General features: G+C 39.7%; 1 protein-coding gene across 1 annotated transcript in view; it reads left to right on the forward strand.

Moving 5' to 3' along the window:
• Window positions 1-25,679, forward strand: part of APAF1 (apoptotic peptidase activating factor 1) — a 40,429-nt gene that overhangs the window by 257 nt on the left and 14,493 nt on the right. Inside the window, exons 2-19 of the mRNA XM_081927932.1 lie at window positions 330-442; window positions 660-840; window positions 3,031-3,220; window positions 3,995-4,192; window positions 5,048-5,231; window positions 6,507-6,619; window positions 8,873-9,004; window positions 9,808-10,046; window positions 12,110-12,277; window positions 13,837-13,962; window positions 14,880-14,993; window positions 15,759-15,943; window positions 16,613-16,739; window positions 18,205-18,330; window positions 20,592-20,726; window positions 22,602-22,727; window positions 23,660-23,821; window positions 25,338-25,466. Of these exons, the coding sequence (XP_081784058.1) occupies window positions 703-840; window positions 3,031-3,220; window positions 3,995-4,192; window positions 5,048-5,231; window positions 6,507-6,619; window positions 8,873-9,004; window positions 9,808-10,046; window positions 12,110-12,277; window positions 13,837-13,962; window positions 14,880-14,993; window positions 15,759-15,943; window positions 16,613-16,739; window positions 18,205-18,330; window positions 20,592-20,726; window positions 22,602-22,727; window positions 23,660-23,821; window positions 25,338-25,466 (2,592 nt within the window). The 5' untranslated portion in view covers window positions 330-442; window positions 660-702. The remainder of the gene's footprint in view (window positions 1-329; window positions 443-659; window positions 841-3,030; window positions 3,221-3,994; window positions 4,193-5,047; window positions 5,232-6,506; window positions 6,620-8,872; window positions 9,005-9,807; window positions 10,047-12,109; window positions 12,278-13,836; window positions 13,963-14,879; window positions 14,994-15,758; window positions 15,944-16,612; window positions 16,740-18,204; window positions 18,331-20,591; window positions 20,727-22,601; window positions 22,728-23,659; window positions 23,822-25,337; window positions 25,467-25,679) is intronic.

The raw sequence follows: 25,679 nt of genomic DNA on the forward strand, positions 1-25,679 counted from the left end.
TGTTTCATCAACATTAATTTTATAATCTCAAGCTTCCAGTGGCTTTAATAGAGTTTTTTAAGACTCTATATAGGTCATGTACAGTTTTTTTTTCCAAGTGTATAAAAACTTTTAATATCTGCATATTTGACTGCACTTCTTTTCTGTGAATTACTGTAGATTCAATTAATATTGTGCTTCTTTAGTATTGCTATCTATATTTCCCAAGATCATTAAATAACATTTTTATTCACATATCTGCTTGTCTACTTCAGATCATCATTCCTTTGCATTATTGAATTATCTTCTGATAAAGTTTTCTAAGGATTTCTTTATTTTGTTACATTCAGAATACTGTTTGGAATGGTGTATTATAAACTTCAGTGAACCCCTGGTTCATGAATAATTAAAAAAACTACCTACATACTGATGCCTCCAGAATCTGTTGCAGATTGAAATACTGGTAAGTGTTGTATGTCTAATAAGAATCCATAGCAATCTTTACTTGATTAACAGTTGTGTTCTGATCCATGTATACAATGCACTTTTTATGCCAATACTGTAAAGATTGATTGATACTTGATTGGCAGTTTTAGTTTTCTCGAAATAATGTAATGGTGATTTTTACACACTTTAAGGGTATTTTTAAAAAATTACTATGTTTATATTGTCTTGGCTAGCTCATGTTACCATTCAGCAAGGAAGAAACAAGTTTGAATAAAAATGGATATGATGGCTCGAAGTTATTTGCTTCAGAATTGCGAGGCATTGGAAAGAGATATCAAGACTTCTTACATAATGGATCATATGATTGCGGATGAAGCATTAACATTGCTGGAAGAGGAGAAAGTAAAAGCCCAGGTAAACTATTTGCAGTTTTTGTATTTTATGCTGCTGTAATATTTAAGCACCTACAGACACTCTTATAAATGCAGTGCTCTTCTGGTTCTTATGGACATTAGTGCAATACAAAGTTGAACATTGAAGCTGTAAAGTTGATACCTTTAACAGAAAAAGTAGAAATATTTTAGTTAAATGAAAACCTGGATTGGCTCCAGATGAAGCTAATTGCAATTAGATCCCATGGATAGTTAGTCATTAAATTAACATGTGACTACCTATCTATGGGAACTAATTACAACTAGCTTCATCTGGGGACAGATGGATTTGAAATCAGTGGGACTCTCCCCTTTATTTCAGTAGCCACTAAGTGAAAATAACTTACTCTGTGGCTAAAAACAGTAATTTAATAATGTTAATTGGAAACATAGCAAAATAGACATGCTCAGTTTACGTCAAATAAAATGTTACTGTCTTCATCTTCTTGACGATCTGGTTGCATTCAGACTGTATCCTATAAAAATGGTTTCCAAATTTGAGGAGAAGGGTGACATTCTTTCATAGGTGTGAGCAATTGTCTCCCTGAGTATCTTAGACATGGTTTTTCATATGTATGTTTTTGTTGAATTAATACTTTATAGATGTGTGCCTGTGGTATGTACATGGTATTAAGGCTGCAAATGTACACATGCTTAAAAGTAAAGGGACCCCGTGACTGACTCTGGGGTTGTGGTGCTCATCTCGCTTTATTGGCCGAGGGAGCTGGCATACAGCTTACGGGTCATGTGGCCAGCATGACTAAGCCGCTTCTGGCGAACCAGAGCAGCACACAGAAACGCCGTTTACCTTCCCGCTGGAGCAGTACCTATTTATCTACTTGCATTTTGACATGCTTTTGAACTGCTAGGTTGGCAGGAGCAGGGCCGAGCAATGGGAGCTCACCCCGTCACGGGGATTCAAACAGACGACCTTCTGATCGGCAAGCCCTAGGCTCTGTGGTTTAACCCACAGTGCCACCCGCCACATGCTTACCTGGAAGTAAGTCATAGTGCTCGCATTTGGACGTCATCCTAAATCATGGTTTAGCACAATGTGAATAAACCTATTCTTCTAGGCGCTTGTGCTCTGCTACCAGATGGCCAAAAGAAGCTTTCACTTCTGTTTTTAGTTAACTACAGCTTTCTGTGTCATCTGAACTTAGAACCGTGGTTAACATTAAATACAGTTAATTTAAATCTGGGTGGGCAATCTGAGAACTCCAGATGTTATTGAACTCAAATTCTCATCTTCCCTGACCATGGTGGTTGGGACTGATAGAATACAACAAAATCTGGAGGGCCACAGGTAGTTTAAAACAAGCAAATTTTATAAACCATGACTTGAAATGGACATGTTTTAAGCTAAACTGTTTTAATCTTAACTACTGTGTTGTTATCAGATAACATGTCGAATTCTGCTTAACTAAAAGCAACAGTTGTTAAACGACTCTTGGCCATCTGGGAGGAAGCTCAGAAAGTGTAGAAGGAAACCAGGGTTATTCATTTCCTGCAGCTAAACTATGGTTTAGGATGACATTCAAAAACTGCCATTGAGACTTATTCTGGAATAGACATGCATCATATTGGATTGCAAAAGTGCGCAACTGCCTGGATTGTTTGCTAAGTAACCTAGCAATTGTTGTATGGGACATAATCCACCTAAATCCAAACTTTATTGATTTCAGTGGAAAAGATTTAAACACAAAGTCCCACTATCGGAGCACTTGTGATTGAAAATCTCAGTTATCCAAACACACAGAATTACACCCAAACCTTGCTACACAAATGGTTGATTCAGATATCCAAACAGCCAGAGTTTGCCCTCGCTTGTTTGGGTTTTACTAGTTTACAGCAGTCATTTCGGGCAGAAACTGTGGAGGAATAAAGATTGGACATATCAGGGAGCAGGAGAAACTGGACAAATCAGATTTTCCTTTGTTTGGCTTTTGCTGATTGGCTGCAGCAGTTTCACACAGAAAGCATGGATTAGAAATGTTTCCAAAGGAAATAATGGAAATCATCAGCTCGCCTAATGAACAATTTCCTGGCAGTGCATTGTGTTCCAATCGCGGAACCTCTGTATACTTGTCCTTGCGCCTGAAATGGGGCTTAAAAGTGCTGAAGGTTGGATGGATTGTATCAAATATGTATTGTCTTTTTGTTCCCTCATTAGACTACACAGAGAGAACGAGCAGCTATGTTAATAAAAATAATTCTTGCCAAAGATAATTATGCTTACGTATCCTTCTATAATGCGCTGCTTCATGAGGGATACAAAGATCTTGCTGCCCTTCTCCAGGATGGCATCCCTATTCTTTCCCCTTATAATGGAAAGAATTCTATGGATGGAGTAACTTCATATGGTCAGTATGACAAACTTCTTCATTGCATGAAAATATTCTGTACTCTCCTTTTTTTTAAAAAAAAAAGTATTTCAGGATATACCGTTTTTTTCGCTGTATAAAACGCACCAGACCACAAGACACGCCTAGTTTTTGGAGGAGGAAAACAAGGAAAAAAATACTCTGAATCTCAGAAGCCAGAACAACAAGAGGGATCGCTGCGCAGTGAAAGCAGCAATCCCTCTTGCTGTTCTGGCTTCTGGGATAGCTGCGCAGCCTGCATTCGCTCCATAAGACGCACACACATTTCCCCTTACTTTTTAGGAGGGAAAAAGTGAGTCTTATAGAGCAAAAAATACGGTATTTAATTTCTATGGTCCCTTCATTTCCAAGTGATTTAATCTACAATATACAAATCCACCTAAAGTAAGTCAACAATAGGGTTGCATTAGTTTTTGTGGCTTGTGTGTAGGAGTTTAATTTTCATACTATTACTATTATACATTGGGACTGAGGTTAAATTGATTTTCCCTTCCAGGATTGTCTCCATACTAAACAGCTGAGGAATGCAATTTGTGCTTCTTTTAAAGGGCTGGCTGCTACACCTACAACTTGGTGATTTGAAGCCAAATTTCTTTTAGTTGACGTCTAAATAGAATAATTATCATGAGTGATGATGCTATTCTGTGTATTAGGAGTGGTGATGTAGTATTTCTATTTAATACTTTAAAACTCTGCAAGTTATATTGTCTACATTCTTTCTATTTTTTTGCATCTTCTCTTTTTGAATTTAAGTTAAGACAATTCTCTGTGAAGGCGGTGTCCCACAGCGACCAGTCGTGTTCGTCACTCGTCCAGAAATAGCTAATAGAATTCAACAGAAATTGTATAAATTAAAAAACGATCCAGGATGGGTTATTGTTTATGGCATGGCAGGCTGTGGAAAGACTGTTTTGGCGGCAGAAGCATTACGTGACCACAGTCTTTTGAAAGGTATTTCTAGCTGCTTTGTATCAATAAGATATGTTCTGCTTCTTAGAGGTTATTGCAAAGGATAGTTTACCTCCAGACAAGAGGTGATATGTGGTGAAAATAGCTTGCCTGAACCATGTATTTTTTAATTTTTTATTTGTGAATACTAGAAAATCACATGAGGAGTAGCGCAGTTTGACTCACAGAAGCAAATACTGTAGTTATGAAATAAGCTATGACTTACAGTAAACTGAAAATGTATTTTCAGTTTCTCATGAAGATGGCTATGTTGCTGCAACCATATTAACTAATTACATTATTTTTGTAACACAATTGGTACACTAACCTTTCATGTAATAGTGCTATCACTGTAAAAGTGAAGGGTATTATATTCAACAGCTATAGCAACAAAAGAGCAGATCTGGTGTGAATAACAGCATTTTGAGCTTTGAGAACTGAGCCCTATATGCCCTCTTTGAATGATGCAATATATATGTCCTATACCTATTTGTGCTGAATGTAAACATCCTGTTCTCATTTGTTTCTCTTAATACAGCTTGATTTTATTTATTATTTTATGCATTTTACACTCTTTGGCAGCCAAAAGATTCCCAGAGCAGTTTACATAATATCAATAGCAAACAAAGCAGACCTTGACCTCAGGCTTACAATCTAGAAAATATGTCACGAAAGTAAATTGCATGGCAGGGGAGAGGAAAACAAGCCAACTTAGGCACAACTTTTTAAATATAAACATTTAGAATTTTTTTCAGTTAGCTTTGTTGCTTTTTAAAATAAACAAATTTGTTTATGTTTAGACATACATGTAACTGTATCTATCTGTATTATGAATTCAACTTTGTATCTTTTTGCTAGATTGTTTCCCAGGAGGAGTACATTGGGTTTCTGTTGGGAAACAAGACAAAGCAGGTCTGTTAATGAAACTCCAAAATCTCTGTCTAAGATTAGACCAGGACTTCACTTACTCTCAGAGGCCACCACTTAATATAGAGGAAGCTAAAGATCGCCTTCGTTTGCTATTTTTGCGCAAATACCCAAGGTACTGTCAATAGTGTAAAGAAATATCTGAACATTTCAAGTCAGCTACTAGAATTGTGTTGTCTTTGTTTCATGTATGTACTCATTGGCTTAATCAAGACTTTTCCAAGGACTCGACTAGACTGGTAAAGAAAAGGAGATTTTTATGCGTTGTATGTGTGATATAACATTGTTTTTCTCTACCTGTTTCCCCTGTTTAAATTTGCAACACTTTAAATTGAAACACTTCCTTGATGTGTTAACTAATTACATTATTAGTAGATCTAGCCCAAGTCACAATTAGCAATGCTCTGTCTTCTAGCATGTGAATTTTAAGTTCCTTACCATTGGTGAATTTTTTGCACGTTTACTGGCTTGAAAAGAATTCTAGATTGCATGCTTGGTTCATCTAGAGCAGAGTGATCCAGCCTCTCAGACCAAGTGGGCTGCAAGAGTACTTCTACACAGAACCTGCAGGACACACATTGAATTAAATTTCCAGGTCATAAATTGAAGTGTTCGCAATATGGTTAATATTATTTAATATACACAATTAACATATTTAATTGAAAATGGAAGGGAATGGTCATTAGCACTAGCAACACTTCTTTAGTACTTGGCAAGGGCTGCCAAGGTTGCCCTGCAGGCTTCGTGTTAAACCACTCTGACCTAAAGCATGAGCCAGATTTGTTAGCTGTCGTTAATAGAACTCCTTACTCCCATTTGATTCTAGTTGTAATGAGCAATATGTTGAACATATGTCCAAAAGACTTACTGAATTGATTCAGTATTACTAGTTCTAGACTATGGCTTCTCCACAGTCACCAGCTATCTCTGGCTGATCTCAACTCATCCAGATTCAGAATTTAGCAGTATTTAGCTTTTTCTATTGTGTTTCTTGTAACATACCTAGCTGTTTTTGGAAAACAACTACAGTATCTTTTAACAAATATGTTCAAATGAGGGTAACACTGAATACAATATTAGCATGTCCTTTAACTCTGCAAATGTTTAATAAATGTAAAATACATAGAAAATGCTGTTCACTAAGTATAGAACTGCTATGGTTTAGTCCAGTCAAGCTCTTGAGAGTTGTCCCGGACAATAATTCTTTCTTTTGGGCAATTTTAGTTGTCGTGGATATAAAGCACATGAGACTCAATTTTTTGTTTAGAATAAATATTTAAAAGGGACCACTTCTGAAAAATGAAGTGAAATGAAAAGTTTATTGGTTCTTAACATATTGAGGAATCTTCAAAGCAGGTGCCTCCAAGCTTGACGTGTTTTTTTCTAATAGGTCTCTCTTGGTGCTTGATGACATTTGGGATTCCTGGGTATTAAAATCCTTTGACAGTCATTGCCAGGTTCTTATCACCAGTAGAGATAGGAGTGTAACAGATTCTGTAGCTGGTAAGGATTGCGTCTTCTTCCTCCTTTTAAGTATTTAAGGTTACTCATGTACAGTGTGGATTTTTTTAATTGTGTTGCCATGACTACCATTAACACTTACTAAGTGCAACAATAATGTAAGCATTGTACAGAGGAGAAAAACTGCACTGTCCTTGAAAAATAGCTCATAATCTCTGTTATGTAGCCAGGAAGACAGAGATGTAGAAAGGCAGGATTTGAGCTTTTATTAATTTAGCTTCTTAGTGAATTTCACAGAATGACCCAGTATCAGTGAGAAACACTGAAGAGCATACGGAATTTGAGAAAACTGTAAATAGTTGATTCAGACAACTATATTAGGGAAGAGATAGACAACAATAGAGGAAATTAAATAATAATACCTTAGATGGTATAGCATGTGACTCTTAATCTCACATTGGGCAAAAGATTCTTGCATTGCACAGGGTTGGACTAGATGATCCTTGTGGTCCCTTGCAACTCTACAATTCTATGGAATATACCATGCATATATACCATGAACAACAACAATTAAATAATTAAAATAAATACAGCACATTTAAGCAAGCCCTGTTAAAATTCCCATGTTGTAACTTACCGTATTTTTCGTCCCATAGGACGCTCCGTCCCATAGGACGCACCTACTTTTTTTGGGGGGGGGGAAATAAAGGAAATTTCTTTCCCTTTATTCCCCCCCCCCAAACCAGGTCGGGGAACAGTGGGATGGCGGTGCTGCGCCTCCCCACTGTCCCCCGAGCTTGTGGGGCTGGCCGATTTCTGCCTGGCGCGAGGGGCGCTCTGCTTCAGGGCGCCCCGCGCGTCGGGCAGCAGGCTACTGTCCGCAGCATGGGGAGCCCTCTGTTTCAGGGCTCCCCACGTGCCCCCCGTGCGCAAGGCTTGCCGACACCAGCGCGGAGCACGGGGCGGCCTCCGAAGGGCACCCCGTGCTCCGCGCTGCTGGCTGCCGCCCGCAAGCCATGCGCGCCCGGGGGAGTTCCCCCGGGTGCGCAAGGCTTGCCAACACCAGCGCGGAGCACGGGGCGGCATCCAAAGGGCGCCTCGTGCTCCACGCTGCCGGCTGCCACCCGCAAGCCTTCAGCTCCCGGGGGGAGATCCCCCGGGTGCGCAAGGCTTGCCGACACCAGCGCGGAGCACGGGGCGGCCTCCGAAGGGCACCCCGTGCTCCGCGCTGCCGGCTGCCGCCCGCAAGCCATGCGCGCCCAGGGGAGATCCCCTGGGTGCGCAAGGCTTGCCGACACCAGCGCGGAGCACGGGGCGGCCTCCGAAGGGCGCCCCGTGCTCCGTGCTGCCGGCTGCCGCCCGCAAGCCATGCGTGCCCGGGGGAGATCCCCCGGGTGCGCAAGGCTTGCCGACAGCAGCGCGGAGCACGGGGCGGCCTCCGAAGGGCGCCCCGTGCTCCGCACTGCTGGCTGCCGCCCGCAAGCCATGCGCGCCCAGGGGGAGATTCCCCCAGGTGCGGAAGGCTTGCCGACACCAGCGCGGAGCACGGGGCGGCCTCTGAAGGGCACCCCGTGCTCCGCGCTGCCGCCCGCAAGCCATGCGCGCCCGGGGGGAGATCCCCCGGGTGCGCAAGGCTTGCCGACACCAGCGCAGAGCACGGGGCGGCCTTCAAAGGGCGCCCCGTGCTCCGCGCTGCCAGCTGCCGCCTGCAAGCCTTCGGCTCCCGGGGGGAGATCCCCCGGGTGCGCAAGGCTTGCCGAAACCAGCGCGGAGCACGGGGCGGCCTCCGAAGGGTGCCCCGTGCTCCACGCTGCTGGCTGCCGCCCGCAAGCCTTGCGCTCCCGGGGGGAGATCCCCCAGGTCCGCAAGGCTTGCCAACACCAGCGCTTCTGGGTGCCGGCAAGGTCTCCGCTAGCCGCCTCTCCCAAGGCTAGCGGAGCGCTGCGCTAATCCCAAAGCTTGGGGCGAGCGGAGCTCAGCGCGCCCCAAGCTTCTGGGTGCCGGCAAGGTCTCCGCTAGCCTTGGGAGAGCTGGGTCTCCCACGGCTAGTGGATAGCTTCCTGAAGCCTGGAGAGCGAGAGGGGTCGGTCCGCACCGACCCCCCTCGCTCTTCAGGCTTCAGGGAAAGCCTGCATTCGCCCCATAGGACGCACACACATTTCCCCTTCATTTTTGGAGGGGAAAAAGTGCGTCTTATAGGGCGAAAAATACGGTAAATCCTAATTACAGTGTAAATTCATACGTAGCATGTATTAAATATTTCCTTTTTTATTTGAATCTTAACTCTAAACACAGGCAAGAAATATGAAGTTCCTGTGGAAAGTGGACTAACACATGAAAAATCACTTGAAATATTATCTCGGTTTGTTAATATAGAAATAACAGAACTACCAGAAAAAGCTGATTGTATTGTAAAAGAATGCAAAGGTAAGAATGCTCCTTTTCTCTGCATTTTGAAACAAACCATTTTTAACTTTCATCTTATATCTGCTGTTTACTAGACTGACCTCATTCACATGTCGTGATAAACCATATTTAATGATTTACTGTAAATGCAGCATTTGTACCTCCTTTGCAAAAATGTAGGAGAAAGAAACCACAATCCCTTTCTGTTTTCAAACTGACCATTGTGGGGTTTTTTTCACTTTGAATAATCTACAAACTGTATCTAAGGTTTGCTCTTGACTGACAGATCATGCATTGCTTCAGAGAAAACAAAGCAAAACCCACAGTTTGAACATAATGCTAAGCCGAGGTATCATGGTTTCTTCTCCCATGTGCTAGTGCAGAGAAGCAAAGTGGGTGAGATCAGTACAGTCATACCTCTTGTTACGTTTGCTTCAGGTTAAATCTTTTCAGGTTGCGTTCCGCGGTGACCCGGAAGTAACAGAACGGATTACTTCCGGGTTTTGCCGCTCGTGCATGCGCAGATACTTTCAAAATGACGTCACGTGCATGCGCAGAAGCGGCAAATTGTGACCCGCAAACACAAGTTGCGTTCTGTTCAGGTTGCAAACAAGGCTCTGGAATGGATCCCGTTCGCAACCAGAGGTACCACTATATGTGCATAGTAAACAATTAGCTACGGTTAACTTTGATGTCTAAGCTAGACCAGTGAGCAACTCAATGTAAAAATTACATTTCCTTCACAGCATTCTCTTTACAATTTGCTATTCTTTTATCAAAAGTTTAATTTTAATTTAGTAATTTCATCCATTCCTGTTTTTCAGGTTCTCCTCTTGTGGTATCTTTGATAGGAGCATTATTAAGAGATTTCCCCAATCGCTGGGAATACTACCTTAAACAACTTCAAAATAAGCAATTTAAAAGAATAAGGAAATCATCATCTTATGATTATGAAGCACTTGATGAAGCCATGTCCATAAGTGTTGAAATGTTGCCAAAAGATTTCAAAGACTATTACAGAGATCTTTCTGTCCTTCAAAAGGATGTTAAAGTGCCTTCAAAGGTAAAACCCGTTTTAAAGAAACACTGGTGGCGGTTATGGAGATTGTGACTTTTAAATCATAAAAACAAATTGTGACCATGACATCTTGCAGAAAACTGATGTTGTAATGAGAGTGACATTAGAAATGACCCATCCTTGAGCATAGTTTCTCCCCTTTTCTCTCAATGCCATGGTAAAGGTAAAGGGACCCCTGACCATTAGGTTCAGTTGTGGGGTTGCGGCGCTCATCTCGCTTTATTGGCCGAGGGAGCCGGTGTACAGCTTCCGGGTCATGTGGCCAGCATGACTAAGCTGCTTCTGGCGAACCAGAGCAATATGTAATGTTTGGTCTTGTTCCCTTCCTCACTAGCCAAAGAAGACTCAGAGGTCGGATTGTTTCAGAAGTGCTTGCCTGTTTGCTCACAGAGTGGTGGGCATTATGCAGCTGCTAGGGGTATCAACTGTTGGAACAGTTCTTAAAATTGCTTCTGCATTGATATAGAGTGGAGCACTAGTTAAACATTAGGATAAAGATGTCAAAAGTAGTACGTATATTTTCTTAATAATACCAAATATTATAATTAAATATTAGTACTTGGTAGCTGAAAAACATGGAAAAAGCAGTTGGAAAAATAGTTCACAGATTCTCATAAAAATTATATCTATATTTGTACAATTTTGTTTCTATGTAGTGGGAACAGTTCATACTAATTTTAAATCTAATTGAGAGAGTTAAGGCAGAGGGCCTTCTCGGTAGTGGCGCCCACCCTGTGGAACACCCTTCCATCAGATTTAAGGAGATGAGTAATTATATAACATTTAGGAAACATCTGAAGGCAGGCCTGTATAGGGAAGCTTTTTAAGGTTTAATGTTCTACTATGTTTTTATATATGCTGGGACCCAGGCATCCCAGTCAGATGGGCAGGGTATAAATAATAAAATTAGTACAGTGGTACCTCAGGTTACAGATGCTTCAGTTTACAGACTCCGCTAACTCAGAAATAGTACCTTGGGTTAAGAACTTTGCTTCAGGATGAGAACAGAAATTATGTGGGAGGCCCCATTAGCTTAAGTGGTACCTCAGGTTAAGAACAGTTTCAGGTTAAGAATGGACCTCCGGAACAAATTAAGTTCTTAACCTGAGGTACCACTGTAGAAGAAGTACGTGCTTAAGGCTTCTGCTGATATTAGCAAGATCCATGACCCTCAGAAGAAACTTAATTAGGGGCCTTCACTAATAATAATAATAATAATAATAATAATAATAATAATAAATTTTATTGATATCCTGCCCTCCCCAGGGCGGCTAACAACAATCAAATAATGCAACATTCTAAAAACATTTCATTATAAAAATTAATTAAAATCAAATTGATGGAAACCGTTAAGCAAAATTATGTGCAGATTGCCAGAGGAGGGAGTCAGGCTGCGCCCTGACCAAAGGCCTGGTGGAACAGCTCTGTCTTGCAGGCCCTGCGGAAAGATGTCAGGTCCCGCAGGGCCCTAGTCTCTTGTGACAGAGCGTTCCACCAGATTGGAGCCGAAGCCGAGAAAGCCCTGGCTCTGGTTGAAGCCAGCCTAGGGAGGAGGCGTGGGGCATTATCCTTTACGAAAACTTTTTTGTCTGAGTGCTGCATTGAATGCCATCTGAAGGACGCTTTCTGAGCCTCGCACTGGTGTTTCTACCTGACTTGAAATTGACCTTAGAACTGTGATGATGCCTTTTGTTTGCCTGATGGAGGATTGGGGCAGGGCGGAGGGAGAGAGAAAGAAACCTTATTTTTCATGCTTGGAATGCAGTCTAGTGTACAAAGGTAAGACTCTTACCAGTTGCTCTACCAATTTCTGCCTCTGGTTCCATCTACCACTGACATACAGCCTCCAGAGGTTTGCTTATGATGGAATGTGCTCCCCTTGCTAAAAATGGCTCTTCCTACTGATACATAGGAAAACTTTATGGATTTCATTGGTTTTCTTTGGTTGCATAGAAATTTGATTCATTTGCATATTTTAAATTCTGAATTTGATTATCATCAAAAGTATTTGCTACTTGACCAATTATTTGTTTCAAAATGCACTTCAGGTATTCTGTATTCTTTGGGATATGGAGACAGAGGAAGCTGAAGACATACTGCAAGAATTTGTTAACAAATCTCTCCTGTTCTGTGATCGGAATGGAAAATCATTCCAGTATTACTTGCATGATCTCCAGCTTGACTTTCTAACAGAGAAGAATCGCTCTCAGCTTCAAGTATGCTTCTGAATTTCTAATGGTGACTTATATAAGAATTAGACATAGCTTTAAAATGTACTTACACAGTGTTCAAAATCTTCTTATTTAAATTGCTAGTTGTACAGTTAGATCTCCATCAGTACTAATTTCTTAATTGAATACTAATTCAACTTTTAAAGCTATTTTGATACAGCACAACGTAAAATGCTTAGTTAGATTAATAGTGGCACTATATGACATTGGCAGGTTTATTGTATGACACAATAATTTGCATGCTTCACATTCCTTAGCAGAGCAAAGTTCAAGAGGAGGGAGTATCTTGAGGAATCTATTTATATTTGCTAATAATCAAACAGAAGTATCTAAAAATTAAATTCTTCTGAATTTCCTCAAGTGTTTGAAATGAAAAAAGTGTTTTATTTGCTTTTTATGGTTATTAAAATGGGCTTCCTTATGGGGAAAGTACTGCGTCATCTTGGAGCATAATTTTAAGCTTGTTTTGTGAAAGCACTTAATATTTCAGAAATATTGGGGAATGATACTAAAATGGGTGGGAGAAGATGGATTTTAAAAGCTCAGTTTAGTGGCTTTATATGCTTGGGGGAAACCTTTGTGGATCCTTTGTTGATTTCAATGTTGGGACAGGTCTGCTTATTCATCCCTCACTACACAAGCTGCTTCTCACATTGTAGTCATTTGAGAAACTAGGTTACCTAGAAGCTTGGAGTATGCTATCGTATTGGATTGAAGCCTTTGGCTGCAATTCAGCAGCAGGGTGGGTATGCTTTGTTGTGCCATTATAGTGTATCAACCCCCTCTCAGGCAGCTGCTATTGAAATAACAAAAACCACATATGTCCAGTGCATTCATTGAACGTATCAACTAGGTTGGCCCTTTGACAGCCATGTGCAGGAAGGATGGGTGAGTGGCTTGTCAGTTTTGTTGAGTAATCAACTGTAGTAAAAAAAAAACCTTCTAAAATGTGGTTGGCTGTTTGCCCTCTTGCCCTCTGTCCAATTCTATGGCTGTCTAGGATTGTGGTTTTTCTGCATTGCAGCGGGTTGGACTAGATGACCAGCAGAGTCCCTTCCAACTCTACAATTCTAATTCTTTAATTTGATTTTGACATTGGATATATTGCTACAAAACTGAAGGGGGAGATGGAAGTGTATCAGCTTGCTCAACCTGCACAGCTAATGGACACTCTGAGCCCAGAGCACCCCTCAGGTTCAGATCCTCCTGTCTCCAATTCCTTGCTGTAGGAAGGTGGGAGCTGCAGTAGTCTGTGCATGCTTGGAGTACCATTTGGGCAAGGAAGGAAACTCAAACATTTTTCTTCTCAGATCTGAGCTTAAGGTGGAAAGAGTCACCATATCAGCATTCTTATAGCTCCAACTTCAGTTTCTTCTTGTACATTTACCAGATCCTGGCTCCCCTCTCACCATGTTGAGCTGGGCAAGTGAAATTATCATGTGTACTTGTAGCAATAGGACAGCTTCAGTTATTTTAATTCAATAAAATGACTACATAAAGGATAAGTTCAGCCCAAGGTTAACAATTGCATTGTGTTTTTTTAGGCACTACATAAAAAAGTAGTTGATCAATACAAGAAATGTTATAAACAGTATATACCATCACAAGAAGACTGCATGTACTGGTATAATTTTCTGGCTTACCATATGGCAAGTGCCAATATGCATAATGTAAGTATGCACTTAGATCAATCTTCTGCATATGAGGGAAGTGTGGTTGTTTATTATTATTTAGTTGCTTCTTTCAAAAACTGAATTCAAAGCAACTCCCAAAACAGGTTAAAATAGATATAAAATAATAAAAATTACCTAAAATACAATAATATAGATAAAACAGCATAAGATATTTTTAAATTCTCAATTCTTTTTTTCTCATTGAACACTAAGAAAGCTTAATTTAATGAAAAAGGATATATTACTGCAAATTCTTTCAGGTAACAGTAAGTCAAACTATTGCTATGCATGAATAAGCAAGTTTGCAGGTGCTGAGAGGAAAACTATTTGCTTGGCTCCTCCTTGCAATGTTTTTGGCTTTGTGTTATGTCTCCACTAGACAAACCATGGCTTAGTCTGGGTCACACAGCAGCAGTAGGACTGGGAGGTGAGCAAAGCAGTCACATTTCTCCTCTTCAGCACCCTTACCACTGCTTGTTTACACTTAGACATGGTTTTGCTTAGTGGTCTGGTTTGCATTCCTTAAAGAATGCACTCCTTAAATAAAATGGCAGCAGAAACACAACACGGGTGTTCAAAGATCTTACTATAATTACATGGTGAATTGAATGGTAACAATTCATCTAGTTTTGTGAAAATTGGAAAAAGCATGCCAAGAAAAATATTCATTTTTAGATGTGTAAGAGAGTGATCTGAAAAAGCATTAGCTAATCTGTTAAATAATGAAAGAATGTGCAACAGTGTATGGTTGTTAATGTTTCCAAAGTGTTATCACTTTATAAATGAATTTTGGAACATTATAATAGAAAGGAAGTTTATTCTTCTGAAAATGCAAAGCTAAGTAACAGTTTGAAATAGCGATAAGTGTAGCTTACAAACAGGACTATTTACTTACAGAATTGTTCTTATTCTAGGAACTCTGTGCTCTCATGTTTTCACTAGACTGGATTAAAACCAAAACAGAATTGGTAGGACCTGCTCATTTAATTCATGAATATGCTGAATACAGTCAAATATTGGATGAAAAGGTATACTGTGAGAAATTAGCAACTATACTTCGCATGACTTGCACTTCTTATTTCACTTAAAGATAAGTTTGTTGTGATAACTTATCCAAGTTTTGGCATAGTTGATAATTCTGCCTTGTGTGGAACAGGTGACATTTTAAAGACTTTAGAGATAGTATATCTGCATTTGTGAAAAGAAACAGATTCTGATTATATTAGTAACTGAGGTAACAAAGAGTTTGGAGGATCTGATGCATTCCATTTATATTGTCAAGTGTCTAACATACCCAGTTTAAACATCTGTCCCATTTACCTTTCTGATCAGCTAGCTCCACTAGACTCCCACTAATCTAGTTTTGTTTAGCAGAATGAGTGTGATTTGCTTCATTCCTGAACATAAGGTATTTAAATGCTTCCAGGCATCTTGCTAGAAGCTGATCACAATATAGATTATTGTTTTATGCAGTTGACATGGTGCTTTGCAAATTTTTACAAACTGTGTGTGTGTGTGTGTGTGTGTGTGTGTGAGAGAGAGAGAGAGAGAGAGAGAGAGAGAGAGAGAGAGAGAGAGAGAGAGAAACTTGCAATCAGAATTTCAGCAATGTTAGAAAACAGAACTAGGAGTGAGGAAAGAGGCAAAGGTAAGAGTCAGAAAATGTTTGAGGGGCCTCAGCTAGTCTAGCTTCCTCCTTATTACAGGATGATGCTTGCTACTTCCAGCAGCCTCTCTTTTTATATACTGTCCAGGTTCACTTTTCTTTATGATAAGATATATATTGTTCACAGGATGCCATTGCATGTGAAAACTTCCAGGAATTTCTATCCTTAAATGGGCACCTCCTTGGGCGGCAACCATTTCCAGACATTGTACAGCTGGGTCTATGCCAACCAGAAAGTTCAGAAGTCTATCGGCAAGCAAAACTAAAAGCTCAGCAAGAAGTTGAGAAAGGATCGTTTTATGTGGAATGGATGTAAGCAGATGTATTTTTACCTATGAATAATATTCTGTCCAAATCAGTCCCCCAAAATATACATGTCTATACAATTTTTACCCCAGTGCTGTACAGAAGTTTTTGTGCATGCATGATTTATAAAAGTTGAGCAGAAACCAGCAGTGTTTGCCTTTTGATGTGCAAAGGGTCTCAGTTCAATCCCTGTTATCCCCAGGTAGGGCTGGGAAAGACCTCTGTTTGAAACTCCTAGGGAGCCACTGCCTGTTAATGTATACTTAGCTAGATGCACAAAGGATTTAACTGAGTACAAGGCAGCTTACAATACTCCTGTGTGTGGCGATGAAACATGCATCTTTTTGTACTGCTTCAGCTGGGCTCTTAGTTAAAATGCAAACAAATATAATTCAAATACAGTGTCCTGTTGTGAACTTAAAGAGCAACTAGATGATGATGATGTGGAAGGAAATTAAAGTTATGTTGGAAATTGATGAAATTTGCAAGGCAGTTTTGAAATAATAACCTGTTGATGAAGGAACAATATGTGTGTTAAAAGAACAATAACTATTTCAGTGAGTGACTATTCTTCCAAAAACAAAATTTGGCAATATATATTGTTGCCTGAAATATGTCTTAAATTTGCCCCCAGATACATACAAACTAAAATATTTTGTATTTTTTATAATATAGAAATAAAAAATCCATGAAGAACATGTACCGTTTGGTTGTGCGTCCACATACAGACGCTGTTTACCATGCTTGCTTTTCCCAGGATAGACAAAGAATAGCGTCATGTGGAGCTGATAAAATGCTGCAGGTAAGATATATACAGGTATATTTTTAGCTAGTTTACTTAAAATGAACCACAATTAACATTAGCCATGATTTTTTGGTTTGGATGACACAGCAAGCTATTGCTAAGCTAAAACAGAAGTGAAAGCTTCTGAACTCTTTCCCGGACCAGCAACCTCTAGTTTAATTGCTGCTATTTTGTGCCATGCTAAATTAGCAGTAGCTAACCTGTGGCCTTCCAGAAACTGCTGGACTACAACTCCTATAATTCTTGACCATTGACAATACTGGCAAAGCCTGATAGGAATTGTAATTCAATGATATCTGGAGAGCTGCAGGTTAGCCTCCCCAGTGCTAAACTATGGTTCAGCATGACATGCAAGCACAGCCAGTGTATACTACACACAGGCTTTGCTGGGAATCATATGTTCTCCCCTCTCCTTCCACCTGGCTGGGAGAAGGACATAGTCTGCTTCACTTTTTAAGCTTTGACTGTTTGCTTCCTCCAGTAGCCACACATTTCACCCTAGTTTGAGGAGCTTTCGTACACTCCATGTTGATGAAGTCCTCCAGCAATATGAGAAAGAACTGTTGGTTCCTATCTGAATAGTTAAAGGTAAAGGGACCCCTGACTATTAGGTCCAGTCGTGGCTGACTCTGGGGTTGCGGTGCTCATCTCACTTTATTGGCAGAGGGAGCCGGCATACAGCTTACGGGTCATGTGGCCAGCATGACTAAGCCACTTCTGGCGAACCAGGGCAGCACACGAAAACGCCGTTTACCCTCCCGCTGGAGCAGTACCTATTTATCTACTTGCACTTTGACGTGCTTTCAAACTGCTAGGTTGCCAGGAGCAGGGACCGAGCAATGGGAGCTCACCCAGTCACGGGGATTCGAAGCACCAAACCACTTGATCGGCAAGTCCTAAGCTCTGTGGTTTAACCCACAGCGCCACCTGCATCTGAATGGTAGTTCTGTGTTAATTGACAAAGCTCCTCAGGCCCTCACCTCTAGCTTCTTGGCTGCTTTCAAATTACTTAAATTTATTCTAGGTATGTACATAATTGTTTCTTGTTAGGGAAATAAATATCTTTTTCTCTTCTTTGTCTTTCTGGGTCTTGTTGAAACAACCAGTTCGAGCCTGGCAAGGATGCAAACTGGATTCAGGGAGCTGCCTGCTTCCCTCTAGTTTTCTTTCCTGCCTCTGACCACAGGGTGGCACTGTTACCCATGCCAATGAGTTTTTCCAGCCACACAGTACAACCATTTTTGAAAAAAGAAGAGATTTCTATGGCATATATTGGTGTTCATTTAATATTGCTGAACATCTTTCCTCTTCCTTCCACCCTTTTCCTTTTAAACTAATAAAAGTTCAGTTATGCGGACAGTGCAGTTGGTAAAAGAATAACACAACAGTCTTAATATCTATGTTTAAAATAGCTTAAACTTAATGTATGATTTCATAAGTATCTGTGACATTGCATTTGTAGGTGTTTAAAGCTGGAAGTGGAGAGAAACTTTTGGAAGTGAAAGCTCATGACGATGAAGTGCTGTGTTGCACTTTTTCAGCAGATGACAGATTTGTTGCCACTTGTTCAGCAGATAGAAAAGTAAAAGTAAGCAAATGATGGCATATCAGTTATCCTCCTTTGAACCTATACAGCTATTTACATTTCTGGCTGTAGTTAACTGAGAAATTCATACATTTTAAATAACTTGGATGGGTTACAAAGATTTCTTCCATGAATGAAACACTAAGTTTGAAATTAGCCCAGTATTTTTATGGTATCTTCTATATATAGAAACTTCTATATTATTATTTATTATATTTAGCTATTGTCCTTCACCTGAAGATATTATGGCGGTTCACAAAATAAAAATATAGACTAAAAGCATAAAATAGTTAAAACAAAAACAAAACACTCCCCCCCACTCCCCACTCCCACAAACACATTTAAAAGGGCACAGAATATTAATCCGCCAAAGGCCTGAATAACTTTTTCACCCGGAGCCTGGGGACAGCATTCCACAAACAGGGAGCCACTGCAGAAAACAGAACTATAGGTCCTTCTGTCTTTCCAAAAGGGAAGCATTAGATGAGGCAGGAGGAACCTGTGGCCCACCAGATGCTTTTGGACTCCCAACTTTCATGAGCTACAGACAGCATGACTAATAGTAAGAGATAATGGAGGATCACAAGTGAGATTGGCTTCCAAGTAAGTGCGCTTAGGATTAGAACTTTAGTTGCTGCTCTTTGAATCTGTTCTAGCATGAATGGATCCTTTTGAAACATGGATAAGTAAAGCCATGTGTAGCATTTTAGAAGAGACCTCATCAGGAACTTATGGAAAGATATCAGTGCTTAATGTATTTAAATTTATTTTAACTTTTCCTTCAGGTGTATCTACCCTCACATGGTAGTTTACAAGACAAATCTTTAAACAAATGGTATATATAGGTGCTCCAAATTTTAAAAATCACATTGACGCTTCCCTGTCTCTACTAGACATGTTTTGCCTGAGTGTCAGCTTAGACATGATGGTGACAGATGTATACTTTTAGAGTACAGGTTGGCACTTTCATGTAGAAAGATAGCATACAAGATGTGGCTTTTCTCCCCAAACTCTCTATTGCTTTGTTCTGGTGATTTCTCAGACTGGAAGTCCTTTCTTCTCTGAGAGAAAAGAAAGCATGAGGGTGTTCTATTCCCAGCCATCACATTTCTCTGTGTTAAATCAGCATAATGTGTTCCAACAAGTCATGCTGCTGTCACATCTAGTTACACTAATATATGTAGTAACTTAATTTGCCATGTTTGTGGCTACATTTTGCCTACAGTCAGTTTGTGATCAACAAATATAATAAGATATTGCTCCCCCTTTGTAGTTTATTTTATGCTGGCATTTACTACATTTTTATACTCCTTTTTTCCCCTCTAAGAAAGTTTAGTTGGGCTACATAGTCCTTCTTCCACCCATTCCTATCTTATTCTTACCACAACCCCATGAGGATAGCTTAGGTGGTGAGATATGACTGGATCAAGGTAATTCATTGAGCTTCATGACTGATTGAAGCCAGGAATCAAATCAAGATCTCCCCTGTCTAAATCCGTCGCTGTCATTTCCCGTACCTGGAAAATAACAAAATTACTTTGTTTTAACACATAGTGCTTTGGATTTTCATTCCATTTGTATTTCAGTGTATTATTTATATTTATAATGCCTTCTAGGTTCTCTGCAAATTCCATCTGTACAATTCCTGTACATCTCCTTCAGGAAGGGGCAAACTTTAGGGTGGGAGGGAGAGACATTCATTGCAGACTGTGCTGTTGAATAGAAAGGAAATGAGCCGGTTTGAAAGCTAGGCAGGAAAAGGCTTCACTCAGGTCTACCTTGAATGACCCACCCCCCAAGCCATCCCATGATTGGGCCGTTTAAATTTAAACGTGGTCTGCGATTGGCCAAGCCAATTTGAATTTCATGGACTTTCCCAGCATCCCACAAAGCCAATGAGGGATATATTTTGGTTGTGCAAGAGTAAAAGGATCCCACCCCCCGCCATTGCCTATGGCCACACTGAGCTACAACTGCTGCTGCCTGTCAAACCAGTAAGCAGGTTCTGCAACTCATTCTGATAACTCTATGGTAACCTTCGGTTATCCAAATCACAGTAGCATGCTTAAAACTGGTTTTTTTTTCCAAATATTCTCCACTATCATTGAAATGTGGAGATCTCAGGAAATGTACTGCATGCAGAAAAAATGTTTTAGAAAGCTTTGCCAAGTGTCCAGATGAGTGTTTGATTAGAGTGTATATATTTGAAAAATATTTCAAAACACTTATTTAATTTTATTATTATTATTCAAAATTACTTGTAGGTCTGGAATTCAAGAACAGGCCAGCTTGTGTGTGTGTTTGAAGAACATGCAGAGCAGGTCAACTGCTGCCAGTTTAACAATACAAATCACCGCCCATTTCTATTGGCTACATGTTCAAATGACACTTTTGTCAAAGTAAGTAAGTAAAAAATACGGAATTCATATTTATAGTTACACTTACTTTACAGTTGTAATTTGTAGACTTTCTTACTCTATGGTGGTGAGAGTATCCATGGAAATTTACCTCAGATCTGCAGACTTGGTATCCCTTACCTTAGCCACTGGAGGCCACTTGGATTCTGCATGATTACTGGCTTTGTTAGAGTAGGAGAAGGAACTACAGACTTGCTTCCTTATGTTCATTACTCTCCGGTTCCAAGTTTCCTGTAGAAGTCACTGATAGGCTTTCATGCTTGGACTGCACATTAATTACATATCCAGTTGCTTCCTGCTTGCCATGTATACTTTTGTAATAAATTGTTTCCAACCAGGATATCTGAAGGATCTCTTGTATATGAGCCTACCTGTTCTCATTGGTTGTCAGGGGAAGCTACTCCAGGCTGCTCTCCCATTTGCAGTGGTAAAACACCTGGGAAGAGAACTTATTAGCAGTGGCACCCAGGCTATAGAACTCTGCCTGAGGACACTTGTAGGAATGAAAATCATGGGAGACGAGTAGTAGGTGTCATGTGAGAGGCGTCTGCCGGGAAAGCCCCGGGAACTCTCTTTTATTGAATATTACAAACATTGCCACAGGTGTGCTTTCCGCTGATTGGTTGATACAAACACAAAGAAACTTAATGCTGATTGGTTAACATACATACAAGGCGGGAATTACATGTGAGGGGTGGGAATTACATGTGAACATTAATCACCGGTGGATTAAAGGCTGGGAAACGAGGTTGGGACTAGACAGGCATGAAGCCTCCTAATTAATTTGTAACTAAAGATTAATATAGCATAAAACAATTACTAATGATTGATCATAACATATAACAATCGAGTTCCGTAGATGTGGTCAGCTATGCACTGAGAACAGGTCATCATGATCTTAAGATGAACTGGGCAAGGAGGGAATGTCTTGGTGTTTGGAACAGGTTCGTACAGTGTGTGCAGAAACAGAGAGAAGATTATAAGCGAGACTTCCCAGAATGCAAGAGAAAAGAAGCAAGACTTCCCATAAGGCCACAGTTATGTATCCCTATAATGCAACAGTTATGTGCAGAGGGAATGATCTTATGTGCAGAAGGAAAACTTCCCTTTAGACACTCAAATACTTCCTGACTTCAGATACCAGGTTAAAAACAGTATTGGTCAGATAACGTGTTTGTTCAAGGCATTCTCTAAAACAATGAAGGTAATAAAATGAAGTAGTTCGGCTTCTGTGTTTGATTTGTATATACTTTCATTGATTTAATAGTGTCTGTCCTATATTACCATTTGTAAAATGTTTCACATATATACTTTGCTGATGGCCTTTAGGGTTCAATTAGGGAGATAAGGTTACTTTATTAAATACGTGCATGCATGCATATGCATATTGCTGCTTCTGAACATCTTACTTTCTTGCTGCTTGCTCCAGCAATCCTTAATTCATGTTGGATGGGCTTTAAGGAACTCCCACACTGCTTCCTATCTTATCTGCAAATCTGTCTCATATTTTGAGACTTTATATAACTGTCATTGTTTTTTATGTACTTAGGGGTTGAGGTGCTGTATATAAGGCTAGGCAGACAGATTTAAGGGAATGAAATGCACTAACAGAATAGGGTCTGTAACTTTACTCTCTGAAACAAAATACTGTACTCTAAAACTGCAGAACAGTTTGTGGTAAGGAAATTCGGAAAGTTCATACTGAAAATTGCAAGCAGCTTTCCCCTCCCCCCCCCCAAAAAAGAAATTTGTACTGGTGGCTATTTTGAGGATAGAAACTGAATCAACCACTTTTTTATGCAGAAACTCAAATGTTTTTTACTCTATCCCCCCCGCAACCCCAATTCTTATATGCAGCTCTGGGATTTGAACAAGAAACAGTGTCGCAATACACTGTTTGGTCACAGTAGTTCTGTTACTCACTGCAGATTTTCACCGGATGATAAGTATGTGGCTAGTTGCTCAGCAGATGGCACTTTAAAGGTATGCTTTGGAAACTTTGACTTCTAGTACTTAAAGCCAGATTCAATAACCTTTTGATTTTGTAGTCCAGGAATTAAATGCTTTTCAAAAGCAGAGATTGCAATCCTGCACTGTGCCCATAAATTCTTAGCCATAGTTTCACTCTCTGTTGAACACTTATAAGAAAACCCAGCTGGAGAGAAACTAAGACAGTTAAGTGCTAAAGCAGGCATTGAGATAAACAAGATTTGTTATTGATTTACAGCTAGATAAGTTCTACTTGGAGTAGACCCATTGAAATTAATGACCCTAAGTTAGTCATGTCCATTAATTTATTGAAGTCTACTCTGAATATCTCTTGTAGTATTCCTGTGGGGGAGAGACTTTGTTATGGTAGGAGCTCTGCATTACTCTCATGTAATCTTATACACATGTGTCACTATAGCATTCTTCATTTTTCATTCTTACCTCGTTTATGTTTCTGAAGCAGATTACATTGAAAGATAATGATGGCATTTTATAACTAAAAGACATTTGAAATATACATTGAAAAGGTTATAAATATAGATGTCCCTGTTATTCACAAATACCTTGCACTTGAAAAAAAATAGTATTGGGTATTCTCAAACAAAAAGCATTTATGAGCTCTGTTTATTATTTGGCAATATTTCAGATATAAATCAGCCCAAATATAAAATGTCTGACATTAATTTAGTTGCTTGATTTTAATATGCTGCAATTTTTAAAAATTTACTTCTAATTCCACAAGCAGACAGTTGACTTTAATGTCTATAGATCACTGGAGAGAGTAAATTGTTTTGTTAGCAGCTATAATTGGATATGAATAAATACCTTTGCAAAATTAAATTTTACAAATCACTAGGTAGCTTTAATGTTGTCTTCTACTCAGATTCATTTTTTAAATGCTTAATACAGTGTATTTATTTTTAAAGCTTTGGTATGCACATTCGGCAAATGAACTGAAAACTATTGACATAGGAGACTGCTTTAGAAATGTGGATGAGTACCAGGATGATGTGGAAGTCTTAGTGAAGTGTTGCTCTTGGTCATCTAATGGAACTACAGTGATGGTGGCAGCGAAAAACAGGCTTTTTGTAAGTACTTAAGTGTGTCAGTAATGACTTCTTTCCTCTGAGTCACCATCTTGTTTTCCATTTGTGTTTATTTTTAAAATTGAGCAGGAGAGCAATAGTGAAAGAGAAGAGAACAACAGAAACATAGGGAACAAATCACTTGTGCTTAGACTTCATGGTGCAGAGCCTTCAACCAAGTGCTGGTCTCCAACCAGAAGTTATTTCAGTGCAGCATCCTATGTTCTGTGCCCACACTTTCTCACGCATGCACAAACTTTTCAAAGGGACTTATCAAAGGACTTTTCCAAGTTGCCTCTGCTGAGCTGCAGTTTTGTCCCACAAGGAAGGGCTCTTTTGCACCGGTCCTCTTTCCTACTGTAGTTTTGATGTCCACAAGCGAGTGTAAGTCCTGCCATCTCACAGGCTCTGAACTGCACTTAAGAGATGATTTTTGTTACGTTGGAAATGGTCAAATGCAATTTTTGCCGTACTTCTACTAAATTGCTCAGAGAACATATATCATATAGTAGCAGCGCATTCACAGACTTCGAAAGGATCATTTTATTTTTGTTAAGTTATCAGTAAGAAGGCATGAATAAATTGTATTGATTTATAGAATGTTAAACTCTCTTTGAGTAGAGTATAAGTTGGAGTTAGGAAAATAACTCCAAAAGATTTTGGTAGTGTTCCACCAAGTTCCATGAACACCGGGAGTGGATTTGTTTTAGGTTAGAGGATAGGATTTTAATGATTTTTAAATATAACACACATAAAATTAAAATTGTAAGCAGTGTTTTGAAGAACATACACTCAAATTCCTAAACTGGTTTGGAGATAATATTGATGTAATAATACTTTTTATTCAAGTTTTCATCATTCAGCCTTTTAATTATAGTTTACAGAAATAGTGTTATTTTTGAGGATAGTTATAAAACACTGAATCTGTTAAACATTCTATTGTACAATTGGCTATCAATTTTCCAATAATAATAATAATAATAATAATAATAATTTATTTGTTTATACCCCGCCCATCTGGCTGGGTTTCCCCAGCCACTCTGGAGAATGCTAAGATGTCAGTCTGCATCTGTATTGGAAGTACATTTTTAATTTTTATATATGGAGGTGTGTTTTTTTAACTTTCTTTTTTAATTGTATATTTTATTGCTGCAACACACCCTGGCACCTTATGGGGAAGGGCAGATAAAAAAAATAATAAAATAAAATTGGTCCTCTGGCAGTCAACATACTGTTGAAAGAAATAAGGTAAAGGTAAAGGGACCCCTGACCATTAGGTCCAGTCGTGACCGACTCTCGGGTTCTGGACATCACGGGGATTCAAACTGCCGACCTTCTGATTGGCAAGTCCTAGGCTCTGTGGTTTAACCCACAGCGCCACCCGCATCCCATTGAAAGAATTAAGTAATATGTTTTTGGTGTTTAAACTCTTGTCAGTGATGTTCTTTTATAAAGACATATTTATTTAAAATCATGTGACATTTAAGATTGCTGTTTAATATGGCTATTATGTTTACAGCTTTTTGACGTTAAGACCAGTGATTTGTTGACAGAGGTTCTTATAAGCCACCACAGCACTATTCAGTACTGTGACTTTTGTCCCAACAGCCAGATGGTTGCAGTTGCTTTATCACATTATTCTGTTGAGGTAAGTCACTATATTTAAGAAAATGTAAGTAAATCCTTTCCATTCTTCATATTTCCTCTTGCTCTGGTGGTTAGCTTCAGAATGGGAAGAGGACATCGCTTAGTGGTAGATTACAGGTTTTGCATGCAGAAGATCCCAGGTTTAATCCCTGGCACCTCTAGAAAGGGGACGCAGGTGGCACTGTGGGTTAAACCACAGAGCCTAGGACTTTCC

The sequence above is a fragment of the Podarcis melisellensis genome (genome assembly GCF_964234715.1).
Source record: "Podarcis melisellensis genome assembly, chromosome: 10".
In the NCBI taxonomy this organism is placed as follows: Eukaryota; Metazoa; Chordata; class Lepidosauria; order Squamata; family Lacertidae; genus Podarcis; species Podarcis melisellensis.